Source organism: Haliotis cracherodii, unplaced genomic scaffold (genome assembly GCF_022045235.1).
Source record: "Haliotis cracherodii isolate W230 unplaced genomic scaffold, xgHalCrac1.p SCAF_5, whole genome shotgun sequence".
In the NCBI taxonomy this organism is placed as follows: domain Eukaryota; kingdom Metazoa; phylum Mollusca; class Gastropoda; order Lepetellida; family Haliotidae; genus Haliotis; species Haliotis cracherodii.
In genome coordinates, this window is record NW_027266308.1 from 7,371,259 (window position 1) to 7,390,581 (window position 19,323).

The following is a 19,323-nucleotide window of genomic DNA, read 5'->3' on the forward strand; positions in this document are numbered from 1 at the left end:
GGTTTCTGGCGCGCCCAAGGAACGCAACTCTGCAAAGTGAATTACAGCGACATTTACGACTGGGCCAACCGTGCCCCCAGTATTCTAGGAACCATTGGGAACAGACCTTTGACACATGTTGCTGTTCATGAAGGATTGTTTGTTGTTCCATACGAATAGCCTGTTGTATCCATTCGTGACCAACTCGTGTTATTCCGGGACAAGCCGAATAGCGACTCGTGCCCCTCTCATGGCCATGGTTATCGAAAGAGGCGATTGGTGACGAATGTGTATCCTCTAACTCATGGAGTGTCCTGTGCCAATTTGTTCAGTGCCAGGTTGTGGACAGCATCGGTATATTCTTTCGTGGTGCTCATCTTCCCTTCTCTCTCCCTACCATGCTGGAATCATTTAACGGGCGATGATCCCTCCGCTGCAACTTGCAAAGTTACGTGGCGAAGTTGTGGACACTTTCAGACTCAAGAAAACTATTCAAATAAAGCCCCACATAAGAAATGCAACAATGTTGTTAACTAATCTGACTTACTCGAGTACAATGGGTCACTGCAAGTCGTGACGGTGTTCCTATTGACCACCATAACGACAGTCTATGATATGGGCAGTCGCAATGTTGAATCCAGGTTGTCGCGTCCAGTACATAAACTAACATGCATTAAACAACGACGAGCATAATCCTTTGGGCTTTCCCCATAAACAAATCATGCGAATGTACCTTGGCTTTGAAGGTTAACAAACACATCTGTCCGATTGTCTTGGGAATTCAAATTACGAGATTGTCCTGTTGATACGCGTGTCTTCAAGAGAGCGATTCAGTGAAGGATTCAAGAGAAGGCGGCTAGTGGACTGCGAATCATCAAAGAACAAAGATATTCGTTTCACTGATATTTCACTATCGGTGCATCGTAAGCGATTGTTCCAACCAGGGACAATATCAGATGCAGACATCAAAATATAAGTGTCAAGGTGCATACCTAGGTGTATATAGTACAGCATTCGGGATAAAGATGGCATTGGTTGATAACTGAACGCATATACGTTGCTGTTAGAACACCTTTGTGCAACACCATGCACATTCCAAGCCAAGTTCGGATGATACCGAGTACGCGAAACTCGGTTCTAGCGGTCGCAGAAAACTGCATGGTGTGCGCACACACAAATATACTTCATATAAACCGAGAGCACAGAAGCCTTAACTTTCAGACAATATTAAATATGACAGTGCAATAAAACACACTGTTCAAGTAATACCTGACCAGAGAGTTCTTGCACCTCTGAAGTAAAGATCAGGAGTTCAGTACTGAGGGATGTTCCAACAGGTAGGGTAACAAAAGCAACCTTGCTACTCAATTCAGCACGACGAACTACATGGCCATGTCATCCTATTAACATGAGCTGCAATTCAGATTGAGCTACCTATCTGGAACTTGGATTGACCTCAGGTGCCATGCATACAATACTTACACGTGCAGATGCTGGAAGGGTCCTCTGTGATTCCTGAAACTTTATATCAACAATTCTACCGTTCTTTCAATACATGTTTATTGACCAGACGAATGACTACAATTTGGCGACAAATGTGCATGAAAAACATTAAAGTGACAGAGTTATAAAACAACAAGCATGAACGAATTGCTAATGCTGACATTTGATATTCCTTGTTCATGTAATCACTACAGGATGATATCCACCAGTCCTAGATACTTCAACAGCTGCATCACTCGTCTGTATACACACACACACATATGGTGGCTGGGCGAATACTGTACTTCAAAACACTGACAAATACTACATATGATCACTTCTACGTGGACCGAATGAAAAGTATTCTATTCAGGCATGTTCTGTGTGAGTAAACATAATTTTACACCTTCTTTCAGCAATATTCCAGCAATATCACAAAAGGGCTTCACTCATTGTACCCTTCAAACCTGGGACCTCCTCCTGATGAAATTGAATGAAGGTGATTAGAGCAAGCATGTTATTCTGCATGTAAAAGTATTATACTTACACCAAATTGTAATCTTACATTAAAACACTAAGGAAATGTTAAAAAGACCCATTCCTGTGTGACAGGACATACGGGTATTACTTAAAACATACATGTCAATTAGGGGTTTTCACTGTCACAAATCATGTCAAATGCTGATGTTCCCACATTGTCAGCAGTGTAAGTAGCACAAGACAAGACCTTCCAATTACATGCGGTATTTACAAGTTGGGGCAATTTTTATAAAGATGTGGACACATAAAAATCATGAGACATTCTTCAAGCTCAAAGAATGATGAAACCTTAAAGAAAAAATATTTACAACACACCATGTACAAAGGAACAGTGAATATATGTTGTTCTGAACTGTTGACAATGTCCTGGTTGGCTTCTTATCCAGACTGTTGTGTCAAGCCTGGTGGTCCTCATGGCCGTGACAATCAAATGGTTCTTCTTTACTGCACAACAATGAGGATACACAACAGCTGCAGCAGCAACATAAAAACAGACTACAGTACAACAACAAATCTACAAGCTTTAATGCAAAAGCAAGGCTGTTCTCTTCTGGGGGGCGCCATGATGAGGCTGCAAGATCGTGAGAGGCAGTGTACATCAACGGTGAAAGAAATCATGCACTCAGTATTTACAAAGCATGCACTCATTCAAACATATCTTAAACTTTATTCATCTTAAAACAAGAAATGACATCTTTGACCACATGAACTAAAATCTGTTTTGTATTTATGTAAAAAATACAGAGATGGCTCATGGTTGTAAATATGTGGTGTCTTCCATCAGAAGCCCTGCCATGCTTCTGGAGGATCAGCTCATGGACATACAAATCTTTGCCATAATATAGCAGGATCATGTGGTGGGAACATGGCCTTGAAATTTCCTCATCCTATCAACATGGTGAATACTAAAGCTTTTCAACAGAAGAGCAGATGACCATTCCCAGGAAGGCTTGTAGGCTGTTCTCGTCCACACGGCACTGTCGCTGTATTGGTGGCTCTGTTGGAAGTCCTCTGCAAATGCCCAGAGATCTTGTGACCTTTTTGTTGACCTAACCCCCATGGGAAAATCTGGAGTCTGTTCCTATTGATCAACATTCTTCTTCCATCCTCCACAAGTATTGTCAATACCTCATGATGTTGTCTTGGATGTTTTCCAGAGATGCTGAGGGGTCTCTCAGATGCTGTTGATTCACCCACAGTCCATATCTCACACTGAACAAGCTCAGCCAGGAAGACTTTTCTGCAAAAGATTAGCAAGACACACAATATCAGTGACTTAGTCTGACTTATGACAACCTTCCCTTGAACATAGATGACTTGATATCATATTGTTGACACTCATTTACAGTACAGAAACCTAGCAATAGGAATGTTATATGGGAGATCATGAGTTTTTGTTCTCCACAGTCAGCAATATCTCAACAATATTATGAATAATCATGAATAGACAAACGAGTGCCTGAAGGCATGAACAATGAACAACGCAATAGGACACTATCAGCCAAGTCACAGAGCCTGTCCACTAGATCCATGTCTGTTGGTTTGTTTGTTTGTGATTTAACACCACACTCAGCAATATTCCAGCTATATGATGACGACCTATAAATAACACTGTTCGGACCAGACAATCCAGCGACTGACATCATGAGCATCGATCCATGCAATTGGCATTTGATGACATGCATCAACCAAATCAGTGAGCCTGACCACCCTATACGGTTATTTGCTTTGTACGACAAGCACTGTCACTTTTAACTGCAAGCTTTGGTTGCTGAAGACCTATTCTTACCCAGATGTTCATGGGTCACAAACAAGAATTGGATGCTGAAGACTAATTATTCTCCACACTTCCCAAGTGACATCCAGGTTATGATTCGGTAAGCCAAGTTTGTTTCTTTGTGATTTAACAACACTCAGCAATAATCCAGATATATGAAGGCGATCAGTAAAAAAAAGAGTTAGACCAGACAATACAGTGGTTGATATCATGAGCATAATTCTACAGAATTGGGATACAATGACATTCATTAGTGTTCAAGAATATTCATATTCAATTTGAAGACCCTGATGCAGAGCTGAAATGTTTCATATCAGACCACATTGTACTTCCATCATTGTTTGTTTGTTTGTTGTTTAACGCCTCACTCAGCAATATTCCAGTTATATGACAGCATTCTGTAAATAATTGAGTCTGGACCAGACAAACCAGTAATTAATATCATGAGCATCGATCCACACAATTGCGATCGATGACATGCATCAACCAAGTCAGCGAGCCTGACCACCCGATCCCGTCAGTCGCCTCTTACGACAAACATAGTCGCCTTTTACGACAAGCATGGGTTGCTGAAGACCTATTCTACCCCTGATCTTCACGGGTCTCCATCATTGCAATGTGTAACGGAATGTTCAATATTCCATCTTCATCTCAAAACAGACCCATTTATTTCTAGTTTTATCGTTGCTCTATCTCTGTTGTTAACTAAAACAAGACCTTGTTTTCTTCAAGTTGTTAGAAGCATCAGCATAAGGACAAAGACTTCTTACATGGTCACATGGGAACAAAGTAAAACATCTATCTAAAAGATACTATAGCTAATGAAAGAAAAGAGAAGTAAAAGTCAAGCTTCCTTAATAAAAATTGTAATTGCATTCTCAAAAAGCTAATTTGGTGATAACCTCCAGTGTAGACATGTGAGCGATACAGATGAACATCAAAGAGGAGGGAATAAAACCACATAGCCACAAACATCCCATCTCTTCATAATGGGTCCTCGGCACTTTCTTATAATCAATTAATGTTGTGGGCAATCGTCTTGACATCAGCAGATAGAAGTATCAACTTCCACAGGATAAGCTCCCAACATCACAGGCACAGCCCCTCCACCTACCTACTTACATATGTAAACACTAGAATGAAATATAGGACCTGTGACTTGCTGGGAAACACCAAACCCTGCAAAGAGCTTTGTAAGTAGCTGTGTGCCTATAAATTCAAGTGGTATTACTCATGAGGTCGTCTCCACAATCTGCGGCTTTGAGTTTCTGCAGGCTAGACTTGAGAAGACCGATGGAGACCGCTATGTCAGAGGACGCATGCTTTCGTTACAAACTCATTAATTCTTGTGCTTGATAAAGTGGGAATTTCCTACTTACTAGACTGAGAGTGACTTACTAATTATGCATTAATTGTACAGGTGTGGTGGAAGGTGCTTGTTGTTATGAATAATGCCTGGCATGCATATGGAAACTGTATGTTTCAATCTCATTAAAATCAGATCTTAGTTCTCGCTACCACTAAACAAAGATCTGAGGAGATCCCATTAGGGGTCACGTCAGAACGACCTTTCTTCCAAGCAATCAGAGCATCGCTTACCAGATCATGGAAGTGACAGTCAGAATGTGATTTCTAATCATGCAGCCTTGAAAACGTTAAAACGGGGTATTCCGCTAATTTTTATCCGAGAATTTGTCAAAATATGTTTCAAAGCATAGTCGCCATTTTGAAATTAGTGCCGTAAAGCATGAGAAAGCTGCCTCCTGATTGGCTAAAGTCGACTTCTTGTCAGTAATTCCATTGGTCAGTCTGACGTGACCCGTAATGGGATGGCCTCAAATCTTTGTTTAGCGGCAGCGAGAAGATCTGATTTTAATGAAGATTGCTATACGTTTTAAATTCAAGTAAAGGCACCTTCAGGACATGCACCCGATTTACACAAATTATTTGATTACTTGACCTGCTTGTTTTCTTAACATGGAGTAATGTGAAACCCCATTTGTCCGGAAACTCGGACATTGCACGATAACCGTTGTGAGTGTTTATATATGATAATGTGGACACAACTACCCTGGATTCACTACTCAGAAAATGTAACCATCTGGACGATTCCGCCAAGAATGTTCTGTTCACAGGTCTAAAGGGTGACACCCATATTATTATTATTATTATTATTATTCTATTATTATCATGATTATGTACAGATTAAAATAAAACATGAAGCAAAGAGTGTTTGGCCGATCCTGGCACTGTTTTTATTATTACTATCATTATTATTATTACTACTACTACTACTACTACTACTACTACTACTACTACTACTACTATTATTATTATTATTATTACAGAAAACACATAGATAACACTTATATTATCTGAAAAAAATTAATCCATAAATTTTTCATTTATTTTCTTTTTACCAAATATATACATTGAGATAAAAATGTTATAGCAAAAAAGCAAACCAAGTCAAATGACAAGTTGGTTTAACTTGTTAAAAAGCTTGTCAGTGCTCCAAGCTATCCAGATCCAATTTACAATCAGAAGAAATGTGTACGCAGCAGTCCGAGTGCCCAATTAAACAGTCCCCAGTGTCCTCGATACCTCTTGACTGAGTTACACCACTCTAATTACAAGTGGGAACCCAATGGCAACTAACTTGGCCCACTCTCTGTTTGAAAAGATGTCTAATTTATGGAGGTCTGCACAGATTGTTTCTTCCAAAATACTCCGAGGTTTGTGAGATAGGGGCGCTGTGTATATAGAAGCCATGTAGCTAGGGCTATCAACCCATCTCACATCACATTAATGGTAATAGAGACTGATTTCAACCCAATCTGCTTAGCTTTATGTAGTGAAGGGCCAATTCCAGCGGCAGATCCGCTGATATCTGCCGATGACTAACTCACTCATACATTCTCTGCCACATGCAAACACATTTGAAATTTTTCATTTCACAATCCTTCATTGGATGGGAAAAAATCCATTTAATTGAGAAATTTATTTGGGTGGTCCACCTTGGCACTTGGATTTATCCAATATATTAAGCGTAAAAGAGCATGCTGGTTCACATCCATCGTCGCTTCAACAAACGCAGGGCTGGCAGAGGCAGGGGAGGTAAGAATCCGAGAGAGGGAGGGAGGGAGGATAAAGCTTTGATTGTATCACCAGCTCGCAATTGCTTAGCTCACCTTGCAGATAGCTTCATGGGCAACTCTTGTAAATATGACTCCAGGAAATTGTGGTTTTAGAAAAGTGGCATCTCTATCAATGTTTACATTTGGAAGTGCAACATAGTAACCGCACACCAACATTTTCAAATAGTGTCTCCTACAGCATCTTTGTAGTAGGTGATAGCGCTGGCTGTGTGAGTGACAAGAAGCTATCTGCCGCCTCCGCACTCGCTACTAACCCTGGCGGGATATACAATGTGGGTGGTGTCTTCGCATGCTGACACACGTGTTTAAACACTTACGTATAACAAGATAGCGACAACTTTAGAGAGGCCATTTACACTTTTAAACACTTTATAGAAATAGACACAATATGTCAAGTTTATATAAATACTGATTATCATGAGAAAATATGAGGGAATTTTCGGAATGATGTGACCCAGGATTCCCTTCAAATTGGTTGAACATAAACTTGGCTGCCTTATCATGCAGGGAATCTGCATGCAGGCCAGGCGAAGGCTCATTAATTGCATGAGGTGTAAACAATAGCGTGACACTAGACCCAGTGTCATCTCTCGCTGAGACATAAACATGAAAACATCCTCAAAGTTTTCCCATTTGGAAATTGCCCTCGCTTCTTGATGTCCACATCTCAATTAAAAAATTCATATTCATTCTGGGATCGAAAAATAGGTCAAACAATATTTCACAAAAAAATACAATAAAGATCATTACGTTTTAACATAGACGTGTGTGTTGAACATTGTGCCAATGTTATCTTTATCAAAGGGTAACAGGAACACTGTTGTTATTGTGACGTAACGTCCAAATGGCAGGGGAAAGCGTGATAACGGGGATATGCATCTAGAGCTGCATGAGATCAACCTGCTTGTTTAACACATGCTTCAGACAACTAGTGCTATCTGTCTTTAAAGGTGACTGTTTCACATGCTAGATAAAACACATAAGCGCTGTTGAGTGATGAATGTGTGATGTGTATACATTCTGATACTGGGGTCGGGATAACAAGGACCGCTGCTGTGCTCAAACACACCAAACTTGGTGATGTTTCAGGAAAGTTTCAGCGGAGGTCGTGATACCATGTGAAGGAATATACTCTTGCAATTTAACAAAGGACAAGCTCATACTTGAATGTGATGTTTCAGGGAATACACTTTAACAAAGGACAAGCACATACTTGAATGTGATGTTTCAGAGAATATACACTTTAACGAAGGACAAGCACATCCTTGAAGGTCATGTTTCAGGGAATATACACTTTAGCAATGAACAAGCACATCCTTGAAGGTCATGTTTCAGAGTATATGCACTTTAACAATGTACAAGCACATCATTGAATGTGTTGTTTCAGGGTATATGCACTTTAACAATGAACAAGCACATCATTGAATGTGATGTTTCAGGGTATATGCACTTTAACAAAGGACAAGCACACCCTTGAAAGTGACATTTCAGGGTATATGCACTTTAACAATGGACAAGCACATCATTGAATGTGATGTTTCAGGGTATATGCACTTTAACGAAGGACAAGCACACCCTTGAATGTGATGTTTCAGGGTATATGCACTTAAGCAATGGACAAACACATCATTGAATGTGATGTTTCAAGGTATATGCACTTTAACAATGAACAAGCACATCCTTGAATGTGATGTTTCAGGGTACATGCACTTTAACAGTGAACAAGCACATCATTGAATGTGATGTTTCAGGGAATACACTTTAACGAAGGACAAGCACATCCTTGAATGTGATGTTTCAGGGAATATACAATTTAATGAAGGACAAGCACATCCTTGAAGGTCATGTTTCAGGGAATATACACTTTAGCAATGAACAAGCACATCACTGAATGTGATATTTCAGGGTATATGCACTTTAACAAAGAACAAACACATCCTTGAAGGTCATGTTTCAGAGAATATGCACTTTAACAATGGAAAAGCACATCCTTAAAACAGATTCAATATGAACCAGTGTAGCAGGCACACACACACTTTACTGTTTATTTCTGATTTTCTTCACTCAGTTGCTAAATTTTGTTTCAAACAAGGAAAAGCTCATCTGTATAAGAAGTCTTTATTTGTGTACAGTGGTCACCCTGGGGCCCCCACTTTGGCACCTCCACTTTTGGACCTTCACTTTGTAGCCCAACTTTGGCATCCCCTCTATGGGATCCCCTCTATGGGACCCCCTTTTTGGCACCTCTCTTTGGGACCCCCATTTTGGCACCCCCACTATGGGACCCCCACTTTAGGACCCCCACTTTAGGACCCCCACTTCGGGAGCCCTACTTTGCATCCCCCAGTTTAGGACCCCCACTTTGGCACCTCCACTTTGGGAGCCCTACTTTGGCACCCCCACTTTTGGACCCCAATTTTGGCACCCCCACTATGGAACCCCCACTTTAGGACCCCCACTTTGGGAGCCCTACTTTGGCACCCCCACTTTGGGAGCCCTACTTTGGCACCCCCCCTTTAGGACCCCCACTTTGGCACCCCCACTTTGGGAGCCCTACTTTGGCACTCCCACTATGGGACCACTATGGGACTACCACTTCGGGACCTCCACAAGCATGACCTCAAATCTCCAGGAGCAGAAAGGCCAAGGTAAATCCCTGGCTGTTATCACTTATTGCAGACTAAGCCTGAGCTGAGGGTGGGGAATTGATGTAAATATATCTACATCTTATGAAGGTGACTGATCTCTCTGTGGATGAAGAGAACAAGGAGAAGTGTGATTGAGAGGCAGGGGAACAATGACCTGTCAGTTCAGTCACAACCATCACTTGGTCAAGCCTTGAGCTGATGTATAACTCAGTCCAGCAAATGTTTACAAATTATATTCCTGTAAATCCGGTAAATCATTTCATTAAAATTATATCCACATACAAAACAAAGACAACATGAATGGGCAAAAGATTTTTTTTTTGAAAAAAACAAAAAAAACATTTTGTTGATTAAAGTCTACAAACATCATGACTCACTGTTAAAAACATGCTTAAGCTGAAAAAAATGGTGAAATATTGGTATTTTGTCAGTGAATCCTTTATAAAAAAAGAAAATATATTCGCCAGTAAAACAAACTAAAACAAGGATATTCATAAAACACCTCTGGTTCCACCCACAAAAGCCTCTTGTGCAAGTTATCTGTGAGCGTCTTGAAGACCCCTAATACAATTGACCATTAGCCTTGTTAGATATGTGGGGGAAAGTTGGGCTCCAATTGCATGCAAATAGCCCTCGATAGCATCAGCGGAGTGAATGTGTGAAACACAAGCTGTTGATACACCCAGCCTTTAGAGATACACAAAGTTCTACAGATAATTCCATGTTCCTTTATCACCACTCATAATTATTATGTTGGCAGTTCCACGCTGAACCTGAGGATAGGTTACACTTTTAATGAGGAGAAATGCTTGTTCATTGGAGTGTTGTGTCACTCATTGAAAACAATTTGCTATCTCTGTCTGAAAAATTAAATTATGATTCATCATGATGATAGAAACATAAAAATGAATCCAAGATGGACAACCTATTTGATAAGTCTGTGAACTGTTTTCCTTCATATCTGGAAAAAAGTCAGCACATATGTTTAACTACATCCACATTTAATGTGGGTGTTAGTGTGGCCATGGAAAACTTGTCATGGTTTCAAGATATCCATAGGTGTTAAGCTCATATAAAGGTTCGCAAGATTACGTAAATATGTCCACATAGTCCAAGGATAATTCTCGTCATGTCATGACCCAGAAATGATTGCCTGCCCACGTCACTTTTCACCTGACCTCATTGTTGGCCCACATCATTGTCACCTGACCTCATTGCCGGCCCACATCATTGTTACCTGACCTCATTGCCGGCCCACATCACTGTCACCTGACCTCATTGCCAGCCCACATCACTGTCACCTGACGTCATTGCCAGCCCACATCACTGTCACCTGACCTCATTGCTGGCCCACATCATTGTCACCTGACCTCATTGCTGGCCCACATCATTGTCACCCGACCTCATTGCCGGTCCACATCATTGTCACCTGACCTCATTGCTGGCCCACATCATTGTCACCTGACCTCATTGCTGGCCCACATCATTGTCACCCGACCTCATTGCCGGCCCACATCATTGTCACCCGACCTCATTGCCGGCCCACATCATTGTCACCTGACCTCATTGCCGGTCCACATCATTGTCACCTGAACTCATTGCTGGCCCACATCATTGTCACCTGACCTCATTGCCGGCCCACATCATTGTCACCTGAACTCATTGCCAGCCCACATCAGTGTCACCTGACCTCATTGCCAGCCCACATCAGTGTCACCTGACCTCATTGCCAGCCCACATCAGTGTCACCTGACCTCATTGCCGGCCCACATCATTGTCACCTGAACTCATTGCCGTCTCACATCATTGTCACCTGACCTCATTGCCGGCCCACATCATTGTCACCCGACCTCATTGCCGGCCCACATCAGTGTCACCTGACCTCATTGCCGGCCCACATCATTGTCACCTGACCTCATTGCCGGCCCACATCAGTGTCACCTGACCTCATTGACGGCCCACATCATTGTCACCTGACCTCATTGCCACCTGACCTCATCATGCCACTCATGATACCAACTTTATCATCCCCAAACTCATTGTCCCCAGACCTCATGATACCAACTGCAACCTAACCTAATTTCCTCATCTGCCCAGCCCATTTCTTGTACATATACACTCTTTATTTGCATAATATGTGTTATTATTAACATGAAATGTACACTACCTTCTAATCACATGTATAACTTTATGTAAGGAGAGGATCAAGTGACACACCTTTGTCCAATCCTATTGACTTTGTCAATAAATGAAGTCTAAATCAAATCAAATCAACACACACAAGTAGAGGTTCTCACTCCCTGTGGACAAAGTCGGACTTCTACCAACTCCAGTCCCAACACTGACGCAGAGGAAGGGAATGAAATACTTCAGTGTTAGTTTGGGACAAACATCAAAACACTGCCACAGGCCAGGCATCAGAGCTGACATGAAGGACGACCAACACACTTAGAAAAGGCCTTTCCTTCTGATGTGAAGTTTATCATCTACTCTTATGACCTACGGCCTGGACACTGAGATTGTCCTGAAATGTCTCTGTACCATATACATCTTCTGCGACTATCAGTTACAGTGTACTTGTTTAATATTCAACAATGAAGGATGTCAGTTCAATGAATGTCAACATGATAAATCGGGGTAGCTACCTTTAACAGCTTAAAAGTATTTTGTTTGATTCAGTGCCCTATGAGCAAAGTCATCATCTGTGATTCTCTCCCAGTCTCGCTGCGTCTGGCCAACGATAAACCCGATCTCGCGCCTTCGACTCTGATGCTGACGTTCCTCTACATCTGCCCACCGAACCTGCAACGGCAGAAAACTTGCTCAAAGACATCGCCAAACAATGCATCAAGGACAAGATCAAACTTAAACTCGTATGCTGAGGTCATTACTCTCAAAGAGTGAGTGAGTATGGTTTAACGCCACTTTTAGCAATATTCCAGCAATATCATGGCGGGGGACACCAGAAATGGGCTTCACACATTGTACCAATGACCCAGGTCTTCGGCGTGCCGAGCGAACTACTCTCAAAGAACATTTTGTACAACTGAGATGTAATTTCAAAACAAGGAAGAATGTTTGAAACAATCTTTTTTTCAGTTCAGACATGCATGGTTTTTTCCCCCAGAATAATGATTTCAATTAACAGTGAAACTGACAATATTTATAAGTCTGTTTAGGTTGGATGAAACAACCAGGTCCCCATTATTGATAAGCTTGTAAGAGTTACTTCCCCTTACAACAAATGCCTTCAACTCAGTAGACATTCGTAGCAAGTGCTCAATTTGTTGAATATTCATACAATGTGATCTATCTATACTTGCAATAAAAGAAGGAAATATAAATTGAATATCAATATTAATATTCGGGAATAATATCAATATTTGTTGCATGCAGTCGAACAAATTGTTCGCAGTTTTCTCAGAATAACCACTCACCCTCTTTTTGCCCGGTTCGGACATACGATTAAAATAGTCCAGTTGTAGATAGTCATCTAGACTCTGTGGAGACGGACTCCTCTTCCTCTTGTTGAGACGGAGGCCGTCGAGCTTGTCTGAAACACAACATGGTCACTGTTGGTATGTCTGTTGTATATCATTACACAGTGTGTGTGTAAGTGTCACACCAGTTTCAACAGTTATTGAACATTATATCACTGTGTGACAGCTTGTGGCAGAAACCCCTCAATTCAGGGCCACAAAGTAATCAGAGTTCTAAGATGACAGTAATTCCCATACATTAACACAGAGATTTGATGATGAAACCCATGAGCACATGACCAAGGATCACACTTGGATGTCTCAGGGTTCCACAGAGTAAGAAGCACATTTGGGTGTCTCAGGGTTCCACAGAGTAAGAAGCACATTTGGATGTCTCAGGGTTCCACAGAGTAAGAAGCACACTTGGGTGTCTCAGGGTTCCAAAGAATAAGGAGCACACTTAGGTGTCTCAGGGTTCCACAGACCAAAGTCTCTACCCAGTCCCAATGTGAATCCAGGTACACCTGGGTTTTGATCATGAATTTGTTAACCAGAAGGTTGCTAGTACAAACCAGAAGTCTGCCGGTACAAACCAGAAGACTGTCGGGACAAACCAGAAGACTGCCAGTACTAACCAGAAGACTGCCAGTACTAAACAGAAGACTGCCAGTACTAACCAGAAGACTGCCAGTACAGACCAGAAGACTGCCAATACAAACCAGAAGGCTTCCACTACAAACCAGAAGACTGCTAGCACAAACCAGAAGTCTGCCAGTACAAACCAGAAGACTGCCAATACAAACCAGAAGACTGCCAGTATGAACAAGAAGACTGCCAATATGAACCAGAAGACTGCCAGTATGAACCAGAAGACTGCCAGTATGAACCAGAAGACTGCCAGGACAAACCAGAAGACTGCCAGTACAGACCAGAAGACTGCCAGGACAAACCAGAAGACTGCCAGTATGAACGAGAAGACTGCCAGGACAAACCAGAAGACTGCCAATACAAACCAGAAGGCTTCCACTACAAACCAGAAGACTGCTAGTACAAACCAGAAGTCTGCCAGTACAAACCAGGAAACTGCAAGTTCGAACCAGAAGACTGCCAGTTTTAACCATCTAAGTACGCAGCCCATCCATACTGCACAACATAAAGTTCAAAAAGCGAGTTGACAAATCTCTATTAAGGTACTGACATCTAAAGCATTGCTGATCGACATATGAGGGTATTACAAGAGTAAAATACACATTGTCAGTCTCACACACTGCTCTCAATACCACTCACCTAACTGTTCCTCTGATGCTTCGATCTCCCATTTGGACTTCTGGTAGACCTGGAGAACAGACAGGTGGACAGGGGTTAGCTACAGTTACACACACAGCCAGAGAGAGAAGTGTAGGAGCCAGTGTCTGCTGATCCACTATACGTCAAATGCAGCTCAACTCTGTGAACTCCACACACAACAATCTTGTGTTAGAACCAACATTCCATCTTGTGTGTCTCCGTGGTGTCTGAAAATGGGATCGTCTTTTCCTGCCTGCATCATGGATAGAGATCCGCTATTTTGCCTTTTACGACCAACGGAATCGGTTTCGGCACATAATCAAGATTGATCATTCTCTGTCATTGACATTTTATACTTATATTTATCTACAACTTATGTAAAATGTTTGGAAATTAAATATTAGGTCTACCATGGCTTGGTGTCAAGACATTTTCTGATATCAAACCTTCTTGGCTGAATAAACATAAATTATACATAACTATAAAAATCAAATTATTTTCAGTATGCAATAAGGTTCATCAAGAAATGAAAAAATCTGGAATATTAAATCATAAACTTAACACTTGTAAAATCTACAAGAATCAAGGCAAAACATGAAAAAGGGAAGCGAGTGAGTATTATTTTACGCTGCTTTTAGCAGTATTCTAGGAATACGTAAAAGGGAAGACTGTATCAGTAAATAAATATAATGATAAAACGTTAGGTTTGAATGTTCCAGTATTAACCTTTCATGATGCTAGGGTGCAGCTGGATTGCACACAAGCGTTCTAGATGCGCATGTATACAGTATTTCACTGCATACAAAATATTGCATCCTAATTGTAATGCATAAAAATTAAGAACGGATTCAATTAATATCCACAGAGAATCCCATTGGAAGTGAAAAAAACATCAAGGTTGGAATGACTGAAACAAATTAAATTGAAGCAGGTACGAAAGACTTACAATGTATTTCTGATAAGAAATACGACAATGTTCAGACAGTTTACTGCAATATACTACAGATATATAAATCATAATGGTGGCCTGTAAATAATCAGGTCTGGACCAGACAACCCAGTGATCGATATAGTCAAGCCACAGGGGTAGGATCACAAACTATCAACCAACTCACTGAGCTAGACCATCAAACATCTGATCACTTCTTATAACCAGCAAAGATTGTTGGGGACCAATTTTATCCCGGAATACCCACAGGGAAAAGATCAAGGTAAATCCCTGATATATAATATTAGGTGCAAGTAAGTAAGGGGCGTGAACCCCTTTTAATCCAGACTTCTTCAGTTTGAAAACTTTGGAACACTTTGTTCATGAACAACAGAAATTCTGGCAGCACACACACCTTTATATGGGGAAAACTTAGTAGGCTCGGCCGTAGTTAACTTTTTTTTACAGGGGGGCAAATATTTGTACAAGTTTCACTTGTCCCCAAATTGATTCAATTAAAACTGTTTCTATGAAAAATCTAGGGGGGCAACTGCCCCCCCTGCCCCCCGGCTGGCTACGGCACTGGTAGCATAATGACAGGGTCCCCCCACAACATGGTTTACATCCCAAACACCTGACCATAGTCTCAGTGGGTTATACTTGACTCAATATATTATTTAGTCAGTTGGTTTCTGGGGACTCTACCAGAAATGATTTATTTTTCAATGTTTCAATCAACAGAATGTTAATGATTTTATTTATTTTAATATTTTGTAGACTGGATATAAAACTCCACTAGCAGGATTCTCCAAACTGTGCTCATGACTCAAATGTAGTGAGTCATGATGACTCCCCGTGTCCACAGCACGACAAACTGTGACATGCTGGTGACAGCACTTTTCATTTTGGTTCGATGAATGCATTATTTAAAGTGCCATCATTACAAAAATATGAATATGAATCGTAATAAAACATACATGGAATATCTTTTTCCATCAATTCACATCAACAAAAGTACATGCATCACAATTCTTTTTTTTGAAACAGCTCCATTGTCAAGAAAACGCCTGCAAAAGAAGTATTAGTCACAAACACAACACAGAATTACAACACATTATTGTCATAATCTTATCTAAATGATAAGCTCCGAGACTTTCATGCACAGTCCTACTGGTGCTTAACAGAGGCCAAAAATCATGGATCAACCCTGGCAGGTTAACTCTATGTCAACTCTATGTTAACTCTATGTTAACGCCATGTTAACTCTATGTTAACGCCATGTTAACTCCATGTTTGCAGTACATCCATTTGATCGCATCAGGTTATGAGTCAACAAATGCTTCTAGCAATAAAAGCTAACTTATTACTTTCATAATAATAGTTCTTCTTAACATCAGTTTAAAGAAGTACGTACACAATTTATACCAATGACAACAGGGGTCATCAAGTACACATTAGTATCGAACAAATGTACACAGGGTTTAGCCTGGGAAATGGTATGTATGGGAGAACATGTCACAAAATGAATGGGATTTATATCACGGTAATGAGATTTTTACAAATATTAATGAGATTGTATATTTTTCTACAACTTTGTGAAATACAATTTTCACTAACACATTAACTATCAAGATGAGTTTGGCTTGCAACTTCAAATATTCCAGCGACATGTATATTTCGTGTGAGAGTAATAACCATTGCGTGTACGTACTGCGCCTTCATATTTGTAAACTGACAAGGAACCGCGATTTCGTAACAATAAATGACATAAGATAGTTACGTGATAAATCGCAAAGAACAATGAAGATCGAAGCATGGTTTATTTCACGATAAAACATTGTACTATCATGAAGTCGTTTCTGGAAATCAAACATGTGATCGCAACTTGATGACGTCATATATTGGACGACATTTTTGAGAGGGGAGTGTCTACTGAGTTGTTCCCCACAGATGTAGATGGGCAACGCAGATAAACGCGCTGTCCGAAATATCGCATCCGAAGGTGGGGAGAGATATGACAATCGGTATTGGGAGAAAAGGAACAAGTAATCGATGTGAAGTTTGTGAGAATATACCGGAAATACCCACATGTGCATAAAATGGACATATCAGATATTGCCAAGGCCAGATTCTATTGAGGGAGTAATGATTATTTAAATTTGGGTAAATATTTTTAAAGCTTGTACATTTTATTATCATCCTCAAAGAGGCTCTACACAATAGACATAGTTTATTCTCCTTGCAGTGTTTTATTGTAAGATAAACAATGACCATGAGCCGTTCATTTCTTAATTAAATATATCTTGTAAGTGTATGCAAGACTGACAGAGTTTCAATAATCCGGTGGTGGGTAGGTTCAAATTTGCACATTATGGGCGATCCTTAGCCCCATTTAAACTTTGTACAGCACTTATATTTTCATCATTAGCAACCTGCTGACTACAAACAATACATTCAATATTTCTCTAGTGAGGAGCATCAGAAATTAACGGAAAAAGATCAACACACCTGAAGATCTTTTTATGTCATTACCTTAGCATAATTACTTCTCTGAGAGGCATTTCGAAGTTGGAGTTCAAAGTAAGGATAAGATATATAGATGAACAACTTCCTTCATTGTCCTTATTACAATAAGGAGCGACATTTCGGTGTAGGTACTGACACTGTTATCAAGTGACGTTTTGGTGTAGGTACTGACACCGTTATCAAGTGACGTTTCGGTGTAGGTTCTAACACCGTTATCAAGCAACATTTCGGTGTACATCGAATCATCTCTCCTACTTGTAATAGGGATGTCGAACATCCATATATGTTATCCTTACAAAGCATAATTAGTTTGCAAAAAGAGATGCGGGACAAAACCACACACCTGCTTCTTCTGGTAGACCGTTGTCAGTTATGATAATATGCGCACAAATTGACATGATGATGAGTATATTAGATTGTAAGCTTTTGGGGATGTAAGATTTTATTGACGCGAGATCGGTGAGCGTAAAGTATCGCGGAATCGCGTCTCAAAGTGTATTGGCTTCTATGTACATGTAGGTTCACAGATGTCAAGTTATGAATCCACTGTCAACAATGTTTCAGTGCAGCTGTTCACAGATGTCAAGTTATGAATCCACTGTCAACAATATTTCAGTGCAGCTGTTCACAGATGTCAAGTTATGAATCCACTGTCAACAATATTTCAGTGCAGCTGTTCACAGATGTCAAGTTATGAATCCATTGTCAATGTTTCAGTGCAGCTGTTCACAGATGTCAAGTTATGAATCCATTGTCAACAATGTTTCAGTGCAGCTGTTCACAGATGTCAAGTTATGAATCCATTGTCAACAATGTTTCAGTGCAGCTGTTCACAGATGTCAAGTTAAGAATCCACTGTCAACAATGTTTCAGTGCAGCTATTTATATGTTACATATTTATCTACTGTCAACAAAGTTTCAGTGTACATGTTCACATGTCTCAACATATTAACCTTCTGTCAACAATGTTTCCGTGAAGATTCTGACATGTCATCTTCTTTGTCAACAATGTTTCAGTTCAAATTCTTATAATTTCAACATTGTTAAATTATTGGCAAAACTATTGGCAAAGATACTTTCAAGAGAAAAACTGTAAACTTGAAATATCTGAATTGTGCCTCTTACTATAACCAAAAAAAACCACATTTCCATTCTCAAAAGAAATCTCCATTGCACAATTGCGATTATATCACAAGCATTGTTTATGAATCACTATCAAATAGTGAAGATACGATGTGTTTGATAAAAGGCCAGCAAATCCTGCCCATCTGGTAGTACCCTTAGAGCGCATTATCAATGTGGACCTTGAATAAAACACTTGAACAATATTCTACCTCTTTCACAGAGGAAGCAGAATCTTTAAATTACTTTAATTATTTTAAAATGGGTGGAATGACTAACAGAATCATTGGGTATAGAGCGTGTATACTAAAGAAGAACACTTAATATCACCTTTATAGAATGATAATAAATTGTTTTTTACTATTTTCTTACTGAATGTTTAAATGACCCAAGTTTC

The 19,323-nt window shown here is 40.3% G+C and overlaps 1 protein-coding gene across 3 annotated transcripts in view; it reads right to left on the bottom strand.

Moving 5' to 3' along the window:
* Positions 1-1,549: 1,549 nt before the first annotated feature.
* The window catches only part of LOC139442089 (YLP motif-containing protein 1-like), a 56,706-nt gene continuing 38,932 nt past the window's right edge, over positions 1,550-19,323 (bottom strand). For all 3 annotated transcript variants that reach the window (XM_071222874.1, XM_071222875.1, XM_071222873.1), the window contains exons 19-22: positions 14,351-14,399; positions 13,022-13,137; positions 12,230-12,386; positions 1,550-3,241 (exon numbers count right to left, since the gene is read on the bottom strand). In XM_071222874.1, the coding sequence (XP_071078975.1) occupies positions 12,240-12,386; positions 13,022-13,137; positions 14,351-14,399 (312 nt within the window). In that variant the 3' untranslated portion in view covers positions 1,550-3,241; positions 12,230-12,239. The remainder of the gene's footprint in view (positions 3,242-12,229; positions 12,387-13,021; positions 13,138-14,350; positions 14,400-19,323) is intronic.